The sequence below is a fragment of the Adiantum capillus-veneris genome, chromosome 16 (genome assembly GCF_014529385.1).
Source record: "Adiantum capillus-veneris isolate H3 chromosome 16, ASM1452938v2, whole genome shotgun sequence".
Classification (NCBI taxonomy): domain Eukaryota; kingdom Viridiplantae; phylum Streptophyta; class Polypodiopsida; order Polypodiales; family Pteridaceae; genus Adiantum; species Adiantum capillus-veneris.
In genome coordinates, this window is record NC_140946.1 from 68,472,888 (window position 1) to 68,491,765 (window position 18,878).

At 43.5% G+C, this 18,878-nt stretch overlaps 1 protein-coding gene across 1 annotated transcript in view; it reads left to right on the forward strand.

Annotated features, from left to right (window-relative positions):
• Positions 1–18,437, forward strand: part of LOC147439224 (uncharacterized) — a 61,456-nt gene extending 43,019 nt beyond the window's left edge. The window contains exons 4-7 of the mRNA XM_086484274.1: positions 518–1,448; positions 1,532–1,699; positions 1,780–1,940; positions 18,216–18,437. Coding sequence (XP_086340400.1) covers positions 518–1,448; positions 1,532–1,699; positions 1,780–1,940; positions 18,216–18,261 — 1,306 coding nt within the window. The 3' untranslated portion in view covers positions 18,262–18,437. The remainder of the gene's footprint in view (positions 1–517; positions 1,449–1,531; positions 1,700–1,779; positions 1,941–18,215) is intronic.
• The last annotated feature ends 441 nt before the right edge of the window (positions 18,438–18,878 follow it).

The window sequence follows — 18,878 nt, forward strand, 5'->3', positions numbered from 1 at the left end:
TTGATACATAATGCCTTGAGACTAGAAACCAAGAATCATGGGATAATATTGCTACAATGTAGAGTCTATTGAGAGGCTATTGCGTCAACTGTTTGTATAAATAGAGGTGTTGTCATAGCTGGTTCAACAACCTCCTTCTATTTCCTGCAGCTAACATATAAAAATCAATGCATTCCACAATAGCTCCCGATTCCTATCATCAACTATCAGACAAATTCCTTTGCCCTGGCAGCATTAAGCATAATACAAAAGAGTCTCTCCTCAAACCTTACTATCTCTTATCAGTTAAATTTGAGCAAGCATGCACTGTCCTCAAACCTTAGCATCTTTTATCAGGTAAAGTCGAGCATAGGTGGCAGCATGCACCTTTCCATTGTATTAGTATACTTGTGCATCTTTGTAAATACTGTCGTGCCTTTTTTTTTTTCACTTTTAAAAACCTGTTTATACTGGAGGCTATGAATCTTGCTGAATTTTTGGTTTCAAGTACAAGCTGTGTTGTTTCAAAAAATGTCAGTGGCAAGGAGGTTGGAGCTGTTTTATGGAAAGCACCCATGTATGAATCTTCTTCACATAATGTGCAATCGAAGCTTGGATTATCGTTGAAGCATGCATATAACAAGGACCATCTGCCAGGCAATGCCAGAGCTGAAGATTTTTATGAAGTACAACTGTATCCTGGTGGTGATTCCATATTGAGTTCTGAAAGAGCATCATCAGACGAAATACTCAATGTTTCAGACGACAATTATGAACTACAGCTGCTTTTGGAGAACAAGCCAACACAAAGAAACAGGGGAAAGAGCAAGACTTCCCTAATTATGAAGAATCGGTGCATCACAGATAAGCCTGTTCCAAAGCATAAAAGAAAGTTGATTGCAAGTCCAACTTCTGCAGAACGCAGAAAGTATGCAGACTCAAGGGACAGGATTACTCACAGTATGCTAGAATATGTACATCTCATTGATGACATGGAAGAAGACAACAATCAAAACTGCAGACCACATTTACAAGTAGATGACTTTGAGGGGCGTGATGTATCACCCTTTACAAATAGAACAAAGACCTGGGGGCAGAAGTCACTTAACCTTTTGAGTTCGATGAGGCATCGGAAGAAGCGTAGACTGGTGAGAAAGACAGAAATTATGAAGGCACATAACAGTTTTGACTCAGAGGGCGCTATGGCTCTCTCTCCAGAGGTTAATAAAACTACACCAAGGAGAGAGGTTATGCAAGATGAACGTGCTTCTTCCAGGTCCCCTGGCTGTGTTGATGCAATCTTTTACAAGAATGCAGAAAATCTGAATGGAAGTCCTGTTGCCTGTACACTTATTCCAGCTGATATTGACTGTGCGATATGTCACACGGATCACATCACTTCGGCAGGAGTTCTTTCATGCGGCCATCATTTTTGCTACCAATGCATAATGAAATGGGCTTTAGAAGTGGTAGCTTTTGTTTTCATCCTTTGTCGCCTTGCTGAAATCGTTTGCAAATTTTGATATGTTCTGAAAGGATGCATCTTATTCAGGCATCAAAGACACCGACATGTCCCCTTTGTAAAGGCCCTTTTGATATGATAACAAAGAGAGAGAAAAAGCCTGGATCAAGTGAAAAGGAGTTGTCCTACGAAGAGTCTGTTATAATGTTGAATTGTCTTGACAGGGGCATTCGTGAACAACTTGAAGAGAGCACTCCTGTAAGGATTGCAGTTTACTCCATTAAAAATTATAAAAGACGATTACGTAGCAGCTGTTAATGACTATTGTATTTTTGCAGATCCTATCTTGCATAATGTGTGGCAATGGAGATATGCAAGATCTGCTGCTCACTTGCATTGGTTGCGGAGCACGATCTGCTCATACGTTTTGTCTAGATCCTCCTTTACCTCCATTATCCAACACACGCTGGTCTTGCGGGCGGTGCTTACAACGCAGAAGGTATGTGTCTTCACATTCCCAAAGTTCTAGGGCTAAGTCATCTTGCAGGTAATGGCTTTCAATGTACATAATCACTAGAACACATGAGAAGACTTGAGATGTTGTTTATGGGTAAGCTGCGAGTATATCAAGCAATCATTATTTCCTGAAAGAATCAACTTCCTTCCCTCATGATCAAATTTTTTACCCATGCTCAGACGGTGGCTGGTTGGCATGCCCAAAAAGTTACGTAGATTAGGCCTTCTTATTGGAGCTGTTTTTGCCTTTCCTCTAAGAGAGATTTTCCTTCCACAATTCTACTCACTCTCTCTCTCTCTCTCTCTCTCTCTCTCTCTCTCCCCCCTACTATGCTCTTGTTCGCAGGTTCAGTTCTAGGAACCTCTGACAAAGCTTTGGCTCTTAGCCACTTTGGTCACTTCGGCCATGCTGTATGGAGTGGAGATATGGGGCCCCTCAGTTGATCATCATAGCAGAGCTGGCAGTACTAATGGATGGAGATGTATGGAGAAGCCCTTGGTGTCTATGATTTCTAGGATGATTAGGGCCAAGGCCTCAATACCACATGATATTGTTAGGGCGGAGCTCGCTGCTCCTCCATTGGTAGTGGAGGCACTCACTCGATCAGTTTCATTTATGCATAGCACTTGGGCTCTCCCTAGAGACAGATACGCTCGATTAGCACTAGAGTCTTTGCGACAGCTGGCATTGCAGGGAGATAGATCATGCTGGTATGCGGAGATGGCATCTTGGTTTTAGTTGCATGGCTTTAGTATGGACTGGCTACCCCCATTTCAGTACTCTCTGGATGCACCCTCCATCTCCCTCACAAGGGCAGAGATTACCAGGCTCATCAGACAGGACTTGATTCGGTTGGATACGAAGAGGACATAGATACAACCTACACATGAGCTAGGTACGAAGATGACTTTCTATAGAGAGCATCTTCTCCAACTCACGGAGGATGGTTTTGTGATCAGACCCGGATACATGGATACTCATCTATCCCATGGGATACGATGTGCTATTGGTCAGATACGCACATCCTCACATCAGCTAGAGATCGAGACGGGCAAATTTAGAGGAGTACCCGCTCAGTCCAGGATTTGTCAGGTGTGCCAAATAGAGCCAGAGACAGAGCGACATTACATATCTCATTGCCCAATATACTATGAGATACGAGGCCGCTTTCACTGTCTATTCAGAGAGGGTTTTGGGCCACTTTCTAGAGTCATGAGATACCAGGATCAGAGATACCTTGGATTATACTTACTGGAGATTCGCAAACACAGAGAGGACCTCTAGAAGAGGGGCACAATGAGAGAGATCTAGCGACAGCGGAAGATTACAGATTTCTTTCAGTCATCACAGACACAGGAGTTCAAGCAGCCCCCACAACATAACAACACCAGAGGCACCAGAGGCATATTGCTTGATCGGGCGATAGAGTTGGGATGGTCCCGTCGCCCAAGGATCTCGATCTCGACGCAGATTGCGACAGAGGATCCATACCATACTGGTGCGACATAGGAGCCGTCCTCGATACTGATGTATGTGTATATGATTCCTCGACTGTCAGAGAGCTCCATTGTATCAGCTCACCCTTTGTATTCCCTTTTGATCAGCTTTCACCCCACCCCTACCCACCATTTTCTTTTCAGTTCTTTGTACTTTTTGTACCCAGACGACCTGGTATTAGATTCACCACATGTAACCTTTTGGTGTCATAGGTCATTATGGCCTTTTGAAGACGTTAATATTACATTTCATATCTCTCTCTCTCCTACTCTGCTATATAGGGTGCAGGTTTGGGGACCTTCTGTAGGCCAAGATGGTTAGAGACGTATGGAGAGGCCCTTGATATCTATGATCTCCGGCTGATTAGAGCCAAGGCCTCCGTACCGCATGATATCATTCGAGCGGAGTTAGCTGACCCCCCTATGGAGATTGAGGCGCTTACCAGATCAATCTCCTTTGTACACAACCTATGGGATACTACCAAAGATAGATTTGCCAGGTTGGCCTTAGAGTCCTCCAGATAGTCATCTCTACAGGGGATACATCATGCTGGTATACACAGATGACATCATGGTTTCAGACACATGGCTTCACCAGGCTGCCTCCTTTTTAGTACTCTCTACATGCACCCTTGATGTCTCTGACACGGGTGGAGATTACTAGACTCATTCGTCAGGATCTGATCCAGCTGGACACGAGGAGGACATGGATAGAGCCGGTACAGGAGTTGGGCACGAAGATGGCTGTCTATAGAGAGCATCTTCTCCACCTCACAGGGGATGGGTTTGTGATTCGACCTAGCTATATGGACACACATCTATCCCATGGTTGCGTTGTGCCATTGGCCATATACACACATCCTCACATCAGCTCAAGATTGAGACCGACAGATTCAGAGGAATACCAGCAGATAACAAGATATGCCGGTTATGTCATCTAGAGCCATAGGCAGAGTTACATTACATATGTAATTGCACAGTGTACTATGAGATACGAGGTTGTTTTCATTGTCTATTTAGAGAGTGTTTTGGGCCTCTATCTAGGGTCATGAGTTATGAGGATCAGAGATGTCTTATATTGTATCTACTTGAGTTATACATGCATAGAGACACTTTATTGAGGAGAGCTGGAGAGAGACAACAGTCCCAGAGACAGATTACAGATTTCTTTACACTAGATATTGGACACCCAGAGGAGCAACCACCATTGGAGAGCTCTGCCCGCACTCATACTACCACTACTGGCATTCTCATAGACCGAGCATTGGAGCTAGGGAGATCTAGACGAGTGCGATTGAGGAGAGGAGCTACACAGTATCGACGGAGACTATAGCAGAGGATTCGAGCCATACTTTCTCGACGTCTTGAGTGCAGATGAGGATGGATCTCTACCATACCCCCCCCCCCCCCTTCTCTCATTGTACTGAGCACCTTTTGTATTAGCTGGCACATCCATACAGTCCTAGCTTGTAGCATAGGTCATTTTGGCCGTTTGAAGACGTTAATATATCATTTCATTTCTCTCTCTTTCTCTCTCTAATGATCGTGCAAGATTATGGAAAGATATCTCCATGTACAGTTGGCGTTCTGATGCATTTCTTTGTGGAGATCTTAATAATGCGCCAACTTCGGCAGAGAATACTACTTGTGGCCAGTCACACATGTTGCGTTTGGAATGTCAGGCATGGGATCATATGATGCATTTTTGTAATGCTTTGGATTTGTGGCCACTTTTGCATGATGGAGATCTAGGATTTACCTTTCAGCATAATGCTACATCCTCTTATCGGGCTCACCTTGACCGCTGATATCTTTTTCATAGACATCAGTGTGATACTTTTGTGTGTGATATGAGGGTCGATTACACTTTATGCCTTTTGGACATGCTCTGATATGTTTGGTTTTACACCATGGTCCGGATACGGATGTTGCTTCTCTGCCGAGGAAACCACTTTTACATGTCAATGATGCATATCTGAAGCATGAAGTTTTTCTTGGCATGATTGTGGACATAATCTTGCCTTTGATCTCCCATACGTACATAGACATGGATGTTGCGTGGTTTTGCTTTGTTATGTGGATCCAAAGTGTGGCAAGGATTATATGTCTCAATTGTGGGGCGATGTACAACAGATGAGTGATACCTGTCAAAGATTGATGCATATGGCGAATTCCTCGGCGCTTTTGGAAACTGAACTTAATGCATTGATTTCAGCCCGTACTACTATATGGCATAATGATGAGCAAGAATTGGCTAAATGGCAGACAAGTGCAAGGCAACATGCTTTGCCAATAAAGGATGTGCTTCCAAACAGTTTGTCAAGCACTTGCATCACTCTCGTCGATCTCAGGACATCAAAGGAGTTAAAGTTGCCTATGGCGAATGGACATCTTCCTCCGAGCAGTTGCCACAGGCTTTAGTTGCTCACTATGGAAAGATCTATGAAGCATCGCTCCCTCTTACCTAAGAAGCTAGGCAGGCATGCAATCTTTTTCTGTCGCATGTTACTGTAGTTATTTCTGTACAGCAAGCACAAGATTGGGAGGTTGCATTTACTGAGGCAGAGTTGCATGCAAGTCTGTGAGACTTAGGAAGATGGAAATCTTTTGGTTGGGACAGGCTCACTGTTGAGTTCTTCCTCTCCTTTTGGGAATACCTTAGGGAACCTTATTTGGTGATGATGAATATGGCTTGGGAGAAGGAGGATGTACCCCTTTCTTGGAAGGAGGGGCTGCTCAAGCTATTCCCAAAGCATGCCTTTTGTGATCAATTTTCCCATTGGCGACCTATCACCCTTATGCCGGTAGTCTACAAATTGATGGCCAAAATGTTAGTCAACCGTATTAAGGATTACTTGGATGAAGGGCTTCATCCATCCCGGTATGATTTCATACGTGACAATATGGCGAATGTCATCATAGGCATGGAATATGCGAAATACACTCAGCAAGATGTGTTGGTTATGCAAGTTGACATTGAAAAGGCTTCTGATATTGCTTTATAGGATTATATTGCAGAAACAATGCAAAGGCTGGGATTTGAATCGAAAATTTCGCAGGTAGTCTTTCGTGTACGCTCATAGCACTTCTGCAGGTTTGTTGGGTGGTTCTATCATAGATGCTTGGAATCTAGGGCATTCGGTCAAACAAGGGTGTCCTCTTTAGTGCTTTGCTTTATGCAATCAAAGCAAAGCAATCGCTTCGCACCCCTTGTTGTCACAGCTTGAGGCCCTCACTTCTTCGGGTCGTCTGCATGGTCTTGCTCTACCTTTTGGAAAGCAATTCGTCGGCCAAGCATATTCTGACGACTCTCTTTTCATGCCCAAAAACGTTAAGGAGGATGTACAACAAATTATGCATGCTAGGCATTTGTTTGGCTTGGCAGCTAGACTCCATGTTAATTTTCGTAAATCCAAGTTGATGCCTCTGAAGGAATTCGATTGGCATAGGCTTCTATGGCTAGGAGAGATTGTTCCTCCTCAGACCATAGTACGCCATGTGGGATATTTGATCTACATTGCAGAAACTTGAATGGGAGCTTCAAAGAATGCATGTAAAGCTTAGCTATTGGAAATTGTCAACTTGGCCATTGCATGTGCGACTCAGGAATAATGATGGCCCATGTCCAATTCTATTTGCCACTTTTATGCTTGCCCCATGGGTGCCTTGGGTCTCTTATGTCATGTATGTTGGAACATTTCTGGTGTACTTCCTCCCACAAGAAATGATTGCGGTTTCTATCTATGGACAAGTTATGCATGCCTAAGCGACTGGAAGGGGTTAATATTGTGGACTTATGTCAGCATGTTTTGGCTCGAAAGGCTATGCTGTTGCCTACGTTGGTGAAGCAACGACAGCCATGGACCCTCATGGTTTCACATTTATGTGTTGGCACACAATATTTTGGTCATTGGCATCCATCATTTTGGGTAGCTGGATGGCCATATTCCAGGGTGTCCCTTCACTTCGTCTTTTAGTGCGGATTGGAAGGTTGTTACCTCGCACTTGTCCTGGCACGATCGTCAATCTCCTCCAAGAAACTCACTTCGGTTGGAGAGCATCCATTGGAGCAAAGCATTCTCTCTTACTTTGGTTCAACGCTCTCCTCGACAAGCTTATTTTTTTTTCGCAAAAAGGGATCTGCCAGGTTGATCTAATGGTGGATAATGTGGGACGGGTTCTTTCTTCTCCGGTTGCTACTCTTCATTATAAGTTGGGAGTTCATTATCGACATTTGTGGCAGCAAATTCAGCAGCTACTTGCGGATGTTTCTCCAATGCCTCTACTGCTTGGGGACTCGCAGCTTTCTGATTAACATTTCGTCGGCCATATTAGGATGGACTACATATCCGTTGGATCTGTTTATACCGTGTTGCAGTTTGATGCGTGGATTGTGGCTCATGGAAATCAATTGTGGTCACACTCATGATCTCATTTGTGGTGGCGAAAAACGCTCTCTTGCATTTAGAAGAATCGCTTGCTACTCAAGGAACGCATTTTCTTGTGGAGATGCATGGTGGGTGCTCTGCCGGTTGGTACTTTGTTGCATGTACGACGCATTGCTTCAGCTCCTTGTGTTTTGTGTCGTGCGGCTGACGAGTCTATTACACATTTGCTCTGGGATTACTGTTGCTCTCGGACTTTCATCAGGTAGGTGTCCTAGAATTTTTCATAGACGGTTTTGGATTTTTGGAGTTCTTCAACCACCACAGTCTCCGTTTGAGATCTTCTTCAGTTGGGTCAGATTTTGGGTTATGTGGACTAATGGCATCAACGAAACTCTCGGATGTTTCATGGATTAGAAATTGACCGGTTCCCTTACTTCAAGCTTTCCCTTGGACAAGCCTTGCATTATGCTTATTATGTGGGAGATATCTCTCTTGAAGCTTAAAGGATTTTCTTTGATTGTTTCTAGCTTTCGGAGCATCACAACACTCTGTCTATTGTACCTTTTATCTGTGGGTTTTCCTCGCTTTGAGGCTTCCCACTTGTAAATTAAATCATGATTTACAAAAAAAAAGTGTGTTTGCTCTCTGAAGCCCTGCGGGTGTGTGGGCAAGGTGTGTCAGTGTTAGTGTGGGCGAATACAGTCAGCCATTGATGTCGTCTCTTGTCTCATAGAGGCTTTGTGAGGGCTTGCAGTGTGTCATGTACAGAAGTGTGGGAAGGGTAGTGTTGGGTTGATGTAATATTGTTGTGGTTTCAGGTGGAATCTTATGTAATCTCTGTACAGAGTTTCAGTTGCCTTCCACAATTTTTGACAGTGTTTTCCTAGACGTTTGCTTTTTTTGGGCAAGGTTTTGTTGATATATGTTCGACACTCTGTGCGTGTTTAAGCATCGAAAAGCAATGGAACCTGCTTCGGAGATCAAAGCTTGCTTGTATGAGGACTTTGAGGAGGCTTGGCAAGCCTGGCATGGTGAGGCGCCTGCTCTTGAGGTGCGCATTCCCATGTAGAACCTCATGGACCTAGTTGCGCAACATGCTATGAATGTAGTTATCCTGTTTTTGTCGGGGAAAATGCCTACTACGTAAGATGTCGGGCAATGGGTCAATTTTCTCATTAAAGGACAAGCTGTCTGTGGCGTTTACTTTGGTGCGCGTGGATATTATGAAGTCCTACTCGCAGATACGAAAGCCAGAAATCTTTTGCTTGAGATGCCTCCCCTCTCTTTTAATACGTAGATGACACATGTTTTACCGTGGGTACTCACTAAGATTGTCAAAGTCTTATTTGTCACAAATGCCCGGTGTGGGTGGAAATTGTTGATTTCCCTCACACTCGGAGACATTTCTTGCCGTTGTTGGTTGCGCAGCTTGGTAAGGCGATTTGCCCCTCCAAATTGGATGCCAACACCAATAGGTTTTACATTCTTTTACACACTGACAAAGAAACCCTTGAAGGAATTATGGTTGATTCAGGAGACCCATGGGTGGGCAAGCGTCCATTTAAACTTAAATGGGGTAAATTTGCAAGTTCTTGCTTTCAATGTGGTAAATTTGGTCATATGCAATTTGAATGTCCGGAGCCAGCCTTGCAACCCCCACTCTGAGCTGTTCCTTCATTTGTATAGGTAAACCTATCGGTGAAGCTAAGCAAAATGGAGTCTCCACTGCTGAGGTGGTTTCGAATGTGGAAAAAGGGAAAGGCAAGACACTGCAACCCACTGATCTTGGGGAGGGGGCTGCTGCGAAAGGCAAAAATGTTGGGCCTACTAATGCTAACTCATAGGTGGTGCCTAAAAAGTCAGTGAAGATTTGCACCCCACCCTCTTCTCGTAATTATGTTCCCCGTGTTAATGTTAATAAGAATGCATCGTTTAAGCAACTTGCTTGTAATGACAATCGTACGTGGATCAACACATGGAAAAAAGCGATGCATATTTACAAAGATGTACTTCTTGGTGAGACTTCCACCCCCCATGTAAATCTTGTGGACACATTTCCTGCATTGACTCAAAGGATGGGTTCTTGTATGGATGTAGTGGATGGAGATGTGGCTATGGACACCTCTACTTGATTCCTATGTTTGTTGCCTCTTGTACATATGATTCCCACTGCAAAGTCACATTAAATGCATCTCATATAATGTGCGTGGGTTATACGTAACCTTGATAAATGGCGATTGACCTGACACTATGTACATACATGTAGGGCAAACAATTGTTTTGTTTTGCAAGAGTATAATCAACACGAGTTTGCTGATTAGTGTTCTTATTTTTCCGGTTATTGGATTGCGTATGGTGACTTGCAAGATTTCTCGGGTGTATTGATGTTAGTTCGCCATGAGCTTCAGCTTGTTTTATTGTATAACGATCCGCATGGCCGGTGGATGGTTGTCCAATGCTTCTTGAATGGTCAAGTATATGAATTTGGAGGCATTTATGCATATACAGCCTTTGGGTAAAGAGTTGCTTTATGGCGAGATATCTCTTCTCACCCTTGGATCTCCAATGCGTTTTTTTGTGGTGATTTTAATAATACCCTTCATACGAATGAGAGTACCACAGGCAATTCGCACATGTTGCTTGCGAAAAGGCAAGAATGGGATTAGCTCTTTGCCTTTGCTCGGATGATTGGTGTATGGCACTGTAACAATGTCAGTGTCTGTAAATAATCAATTTATTTATGAGAAATTATTTATCTAATTAGTTGTGTGCACATAAAAATAGAACTAGCAGTTCTAGGGCCTCAGGTGCCCCCAAACTTGGGCCATAGCACCTCAAGGAGACCGAAACAAAAAAATACCCTGAAGTCCTAGTGATTGGGAAATCGGGCCTTCAATAAGTTGTAGACAATAGCCCCAGCTTTCAAGCTCAAAAAAATTACGCGTGTCAGTTCGAGCACATGAATGAGATGGGGTCCTTAGAACAGTGATCCTAGGGCTCGGATTATTTTTAATAAGGCCCTAGGATAAGCTAATTAAATTAAGTTAAATTATTTGTGCCATGACCAAATGTGCAGACAAGTGTGAACAGGTGGTGCAGGAGTAGTGCCAGTACGACATTTCGTCGGGAAGGAGCTAATGTTTTCATAAGTAGCATTCATGTGTGCAGTTGTGAGTTAATTTGCACATTTCATTATTAGCCTAGGAACTTTTAAAAGTTAAAGTTGAACGGTTTTCAAGTTATTAAGTAAGTGTGCCACTTGGCACACTTACCCATGCAAGTGACTCTCTCTCTTGCTCTCACCCTCCCTCATCCTCTAGCCCCTCCCCTCTGGCTGGCTATATGAGAACAGTCTCTTCCCCTCTTTTGAGGTTGGTACCCCCCCCCCCCCCCCCCCCCAACCAAATGTGAGCATGCTCTTCGCAATGGAGCCCTCCATTGAAGCTTCAGAGCAGCCCCTTGCGACATATGTGGTAGCCTCGTGCTCCCGTTGTCAAAAACAAGGGCTCTCACAACCATAGCCACCTTTTGGTGAAGATTCTTCGCGAGAAGTTGCAACAGGCACTCTCTTCGTAGAGTGTGCTGGTTGTAAATTCTCTGTTTTTAGTCCCTAATCACCTCGATTAGGGCTGTTTTCAGTTGAGCACTTATAGAATTTCACTCCTCTCTACTTATCCTACACCTACACAAGGTTTGGTGCGATTCCATCGCGAAGAAGGTCTCCGTTTCGGTGTAGGAGCGCGCACAGGTAAGAATTTCAGGTTATGTGCAAAAAATTACAGCAAGCATATGTGAGTGCATTGTGCTTGTTTCTGTCTTGAGTTCGATGCATGAATGATTGCGCATGAAGGGCAACACATAGTGGAAGATAGACTCTCTGTTGTGAGAGCTTCCGACAAGCTGTTTGGAAGATAGACTCTCATGGTGAGAGCTTCCAACAAGACTTGTAGAAGAGGGGGAGTTCTCTTAGCAGAAGGAGAGTGGAAACACTCTCTCAATCAGTAGTCAGAACAAAACGAAGAAGAATGGAGGACGGGCCATGCCCCATTCTTGTGCTTGTAAAGAATCTCCCTTAGTAATAAAGATAATCTCTTTATGGGAGGGGGAACCAACCCATCTTCTGGTCCCCAATGATGTGTCAAGCTCTCTCTCTCTCTCTCTCTCTCATCAAATTCTCTTGAGTATATAAATTGCATTTTAAAAGTTAGTTTACGCTTTCGTATTTTTGTGACAGGCACTGTTTGCATCCAAATGCTTTTGGATTTACCTTTCAGCATGCTGCTCATTCTACTTATCGAGCACGGTTGGATCGTTGGTACTTGCTTAATGGGCAACAATATGAAGCTTTTGTATGTGATATGAGGATAGATTACACCGTGCAGTTATCAGACCATTACTCTATTTTGTTGTCTTTGTACTTTGGGCCGTCTCTTTGTGATTAATACCCTGGATACGAATGGTAGTCCCACATGCAAATCACCATATGTTGCTTGCGAAAAGGCAAGAATGGGATTAGCTCTTTGCCTTTGCTTGGATGACTGATCTATGGCGTTGTTTGCATCCAAACGCTTCTGGATTTACCTTTCAACATGCTACTCATTCTTCTTATCGAGCACGGTTGGATTGTTGGTACTTGCTTAATGGGCAACAATATGAAGCTTTTGTATGTGATATGAGGATAGATTACACCGTGTAGTTATCGGACCATTACCCTAATTTGTTGTCTTTGTACTCTGGGCCGTCTCTCTGTGATCGGCCTCTTCCTAGAAAAGGTTTGTTGCATGTTAACAATGCCTATCTTACTCATGAGGTTTTTTGAGACATGATTGTCGACATTATTCCCCCACTGCTTGCTCACATGCATCTTGATCTGGATGCTGCTTGGTATCGCTTTATCATGAGGATACAAAGTGTTATTCATGACTGTGCCACACATTATATGCAGTGCACTCGGGGAGATGTCATTGATGCGAAACAAGTCTGTCAACGCTTGCAAGCATTGGCTGATTTGCGGCCTCTGTCTAACTCTAAAATGGTGGGGTTGTGTGAAGCTTGTGTGTGTATTCAACATAATGATAAGGGTAAATTGCTAAATGGCAGATGCGTGCCCGTCAACAGGCTTTTATGGATAAAGGTCGTGTTTCGAAGCAGGAACTTGCTAATGTCATGGTTGCACATTGTCGACAGGTGTTTGTTGGTGTTCCTCAACCATCTTCAGCTGTTCCCTAAGCACGTCAATTGTTGCTTTCTTATGTTCATCTGATCGTGTCTTTGCAAGATGCACAATGCCTTGATGATCCATTCATTGATTCTGAATTACATAGTGCGTTTCTTGCATTGGGCCATTGACGATATCCTGGTTGGGACTGGCTTATTGTGGAATTTTTCCTCTCCTTTTGGGATGCTCTCAAACATTCACTGCTTTTCATGTTAAATGCTGCATGGGAGAAACAGGATTTTCCACTATCATGGAAAGAGGGTTTACTTAAATAGTTTCCTAAGCAAGCGCTTTGCGAGAAATTCTCTCATTGGCGGCCTATTACTTTGATGCCGGTGGTTTACAAGATATTGGCTAAGATTTTGGTGCATCAGATTAAGGAGCATCTATTTATAGGACTTCATCAGGCTTAGTATGGTTTCATTCCGCGTTATCTAATCATGGAAAATTTGGCTAATGTTATGATTGGCATGGAGTATGCTAAGTACAGTCAACAAGATGTGTTGGTCAGTGTAACAGGGAACAGGCGGAACAACCCAAACGTTCCGAAATGGCGTTTCTGACGAGTCCCGTTCCCGAAACGGAGTCGGGAATGGAACACCGTTCCGGAACAGGGTGTAACCGGAACCGGGGGGGGGGACAGGGCGGAACGTGAGGCGGAATGGCTGAACGGGAAAAAGTAGGCATTTGGGGTTGTTTGGGGGACATATTTGGGGCAGTTTGAGGGCAAGTTTGGGGGTAGTTTTGGGGTTGTTTAGGAGTTGATTTGGGACTAAGCTGAATGGAGGTAATTCAAGCCTTACTCTAGGCGACCGTTCCAGCCCCGTTCTCGTTCCGGGCCTCCCTCCTCCTCCCCATTCCCGTCCTGTTTGGGACCCTCCCATTCCCGTTCCCCGTTCTCGTTCTGAGTAACTATGGTGCTGGTTATGCAAGCTGATATTGAAAAGGCTTTTGATACTGAGCAGTGGGACTTCGTTGCTGCCACGATGAGGTGTCTATGTCCTAAATTGGCCAATGTGGTTTATTTCTTGTATGCTTGTAGTACGTCTTCAGGGATCCTAGAAGGTGAATTGACATAATCTTGGCCACTTGGTTGTTCGATTAGGCAAGGTTGCCTCCTTAGTGCTTTGTTGTATGCTATTGCCACTCACCCCTTGTTGATGCATCTTGATCACTTGATCTCTACGGAGTGTCTTCATGGTCTGCAATACCCTCGGGTCATACCTTTATTGGGTAGGCTTATGCGGATGACTCGTTTATGCCTCGCAACCAGCAGATGATGTCCAAGTGATTATGGAAGCTTTGGAATTTTTTTGGATTGTGGCTGGTCTTAAAGTCAAGTTTTGTAAATCAAAGCTTCTACCACTTTGTTCTTGCGATTGGCATAGTCTATTGTGGTGAAGTGAGATTGTTCCTCCAAATGTGATCAGCACGTATTTGAATTTTGGGGTATCCAATTGGATGGAATGTCACTCACACTCATAACATGGATTAGGTTATGCAACGCTTGAATGTCAAATTGCATTGCTAGAAGCTATCCACTTGACCACTGCATGTTCGCTTGCGAATCGTTCAAAGTATCCTGATGGCATATGTTCAGTTCTTTTTGCCATTGTTGTACTTGCCTCGCCACTGTCTTGATTCTCTTATGTCAACCATTTTGTCTCATTTGTGGTGAATTCATGCTCACAAAAAAGGCTGGCGTTTGATGTTTATGGAGAAGCTTTGAACACCTAAATGTTTCGGTGGTCTAAATATCTTGGACGTGCGTAGGCATGTTTTGGTAGGAAAGCAATCCTATTGCCTACACTTGCACAACAAACTCAGCCTTGGACACTTATGTTTGCATACCTCAGTCAACATGTTGTTATGTTCTCATTTGGCCACTGGCAATCATCTATGTGTGAGGTTGTATTTGGTAAGATGGACGGGCATATTCTTGGATATCCTCTTGCTTCCACTTTGCTCTCAACTTGGAAAGAGGTTATGATTCATCTATCATGGAATACTCGGCGGGAAGGAAATTTGCTTCATTTGGAGAGTCTTAATTGGAGCCGGGCTTTCTCTCTTACTCTGGTTGACCACTCGCCTCGCCAAGCGTACTTCCTCTTTGCCGTGGCATTGGGGTGGTTGAAGATATGGTGGATGTAGCCGGATTCACTTTTGAGTTTCCCTTCGCCGCTTGCCGGTTTGGATTACATCATTGTCTCATTATTTATAACAGGATAGCCTAGTGGTTGGATTTAGAAGGTGTCATGTATCCCCCCGTCAGTCCTAGAGGGAGGCAGCAGAGTGGATTGCATTCTTGGATCTAGAGAGGCGGCACATTTGATCACATTACTCACTATTCCGCCCCTAACCATCTACGCTCAGCACGTAAATGAGGGTATCTACCAACTAGACCCTTCGGCACCACTTGAGGTACTCATCATGAAAACACTTTTATTGCTTTGTATAAATCAGCCCTCAACAAGTTCCCACCCGATGCTCACACATGCAACACTGCACACTCTGGAACTATGCACCTGAACAAATGGTTTAATGACGAGTGCAGAAGTTTCAGAAGAGCGAACTCTTCCATTGAACACATATTCACCTTACACTGCCTGATTGATTATGCAAAGGTCGTATAAGAGGCGACTACAGTGTTGCTTTGTGGATTTCTGCAAAAGCCTTCCATGTGGTCCCACACGGGAGACTCTTTCAGTGTCTTTAGAAACTGGTGTTCCATCAAAGATAATTTGGGGGATCTAATCTCTCTGCGAGCATGTGACAAGGCGAGTAGGATATCTAGGAGGTACCTTAGAGCCCATTGCTAGCACTATTTGTGTGGATTTTTGCAAAAGCCTTCGACATGGTCCCACACGATATGGGAGTTATCCTCTACGGTAAGATGACATGCAAATTTGGCAGCTACAAAAACAATGCCAGGGAAGGGATTGAACAACATCGTTGCAAGTTGTGCCATAAGTCCACACACAAACCTTATACTAGCTAGAAGACTTTATGTGATTTCAACTTTCCAATTTGTAAACGATGGTTGCAACAAAAGTCAAATACTTTGCAAGATTTTTGTACAAAATTGATTCGAATTTGATGCATTAAAAAAATACATTTGGAGTGTTTCTAGAGAGGCTCTTTCATTGCCTTCAGACATTGATGTGCCATCAAAGATAATTTGGGGGATCTAATCTCTCTACGAGCATGTGACAAGGAGAGTAGGATATCTAGGAGGTACCTTAGAGCCCGTTGCTAGCACTATCCGTGTGAAGCAAGGGTGCCCACTCTCACGACTCTATTTGGAAGCTAAATTGATGCGATATCAGAGTGCATTCTTTCCGAAAGAGGTGCGGGCGTGGATCTAACATATACTCTACTTCATATGATGCTATATGTTGTTGATATTGTTTTGGTATTTGAGTCACAAATAAGACTATAGCTCCATCTAGAGGCTTTGGATGTACCTTGGGTGTTTGGCCTCACAATGGACCTTGAGAAGAGCAAGGTTTTGTTTTTTATATATCGAGCCAAGTCAAGAGTAAAGCCCTATTCATACTAGCTGGAGGGAGAGTTGAGGTGGTAGACTCATGTATACCTTGAATTAGTTGTCACAACCACTACATGCCGTTTCTCTATGCCATATGGCGAGGACACGGATTGAGAGACCACAAGTTATTAAGATCTCCTGCGTCATCCGCAACAAATCCTTTGTCCCACATGACAACAAGGTAGTTAGGTACCTAGTGTTCGGTACAAATTCGGTTTGTAAGGTACGTAGTATAGAATGGGTTGAGTTTTTAGGTACAAAAAATTTGTACTTTTTTTCACAAAGCCTAAAACTGAGAGTACTTCATACATTTATATATGCAATCACCAAGACTCCAAATAAAGACTAGCAAATCAACAATAGACCATTACAAATGCCAAAAACTAGAGTCTTATTGATCCGGTGTAGTCACTACTCTGATCATGTGGGTGTGCGTGTCCCACATTGGGTTGGGTTTGTGAGGCATTTTACCTGCAAGAGAGGAGCACACACTTCACAATACTTGTATCTCTGCTAAAACCAGTCGCTCTCAGCCGCAGCAAGGCGTTTTTCGAAAAGAGGGCTAATCAGTTGAAATAGGGCAGCAAAATTTTTTGTAAAAAAAACATTCGCATGGATCCTATCCGAATGGACGGATCTGTACTGTACGGATAGAATCCGTACGCACGTATGGATGCAACCTTGCATGACAATATCAAACCGGAGCTTGCCAGACCACCCTGCTAGCGGAGAATCTCTTTCAGACCATAAATTTCATCCACATATTGTAAGAGCTAGTGTAGGACGCTTTCGTATGGAGCTCTTGAGGCATCTAGGCAGTTGGTAGAGGTAGGTGAGAGTTGACCATGGTACACACCGATAACACACTGGTTCAACATACATGGTTTGGCCGGTTCCCACCATTTCAATACGACCCATACTGACCATTCTATACGCCTCCCACTAGTGTAAGCAACCGGTTCTCAAACATGATCTCTGGCAGTTTACATTCGAGAGACATAGATTGCACCCAAGCAGCCACTTCCACCGAAGATGCTGTGTTATAGTCTATAGAGATCAATTCATGACTATTTTGGAGACTGTCTTCATCCATTGGTAGGATATATAGACACATGTATGCTATGCCATAAAGTGCTAGAGTGGCGATTGGACAGCTCAATGTTGCATCTCACAGACTAGAGATTGAGGTTGGGCAGGCAGCCTCGATTGACAGAGGACTTGCATGGTATGTAGAGGTGGGGTGGAGAGCGAGGAGCACGATGTATGGAGATGGTCACTAACATATGAGAGCATATAGGGCCTATATAAAACTCTTGTCACAGAAGAACCCAGAATTAGGGTAGAGACCACATATAGCTGCATTGCTTCTTAGTAGAAATTCATAGACATCACATACAAGTACACTGTTTAAAACTTCTCTTCTTCTTCTTCTTCTTCTTTTTCTGATGGGCTGACTTTGGCTTCTAGAAGACATTAATAAAGCTCTCTCTCTCTCTCTCTCTCTCTCTCAGATTCTAGTTCTCACTATGTTTTGAGAGAAAGAAGAGTATGGACTATCTGACATTCTAACCCGAGTTTTTTTTTTTTTTTTTTGGGTTGTGGTTATAGAGCTGATACAACTTGGTGGCACCAGCTTCATCTCTTTGACAGTTAGTCTGCTAAGGGGATCTGCAAACTTTCTTTTACTCCCCCAGGCTAGTATTTTTTCACCACTCGTGAAAAAGAGAAATATTACATTTTCAGACCCGAACATTTGTAATTATCAGCCAAATTATCAGGACGTTTTCAACTTTGCTTTCTATTTTTGTAGGTTGATGTTGGTGAAGGTCTCTCTCTCTCTCTCTCTCTCTGTGTGTGTGTGTGTGTGTGTGTGTGTGTGTGTGTCCACATGACACGTTAAGGGACTAGTGTAAGTTTATAGGAATAAATATAAAAGTAGAGCACAAAAGGATGTCGAATAGGCCTTCCACAACGAAAAGGGAAACCACCACAAGAAGATTTAGAAATTTTCTCATGTAGGAAAAAGGAGTGTTTTTCATACAATGCATAACATCATGAGCTTTTGCTCGAGAGGCACCACATACCTAGCTAGGTATGCGGTGCCTCCCTCGGAGAAGCTCATGATGTTGAGGTAAGTCACAATGTGAGAATTATAGTGAGAATCTGTCCAAAACTTCTCGTGCACGTGTTTTTGTAGAGATGGTAGCTTTCTCCCAAGGGGAATCTTCTTTTGTAAGTTTTCTCGTAATCTATTTACATTTTCATAAGAAG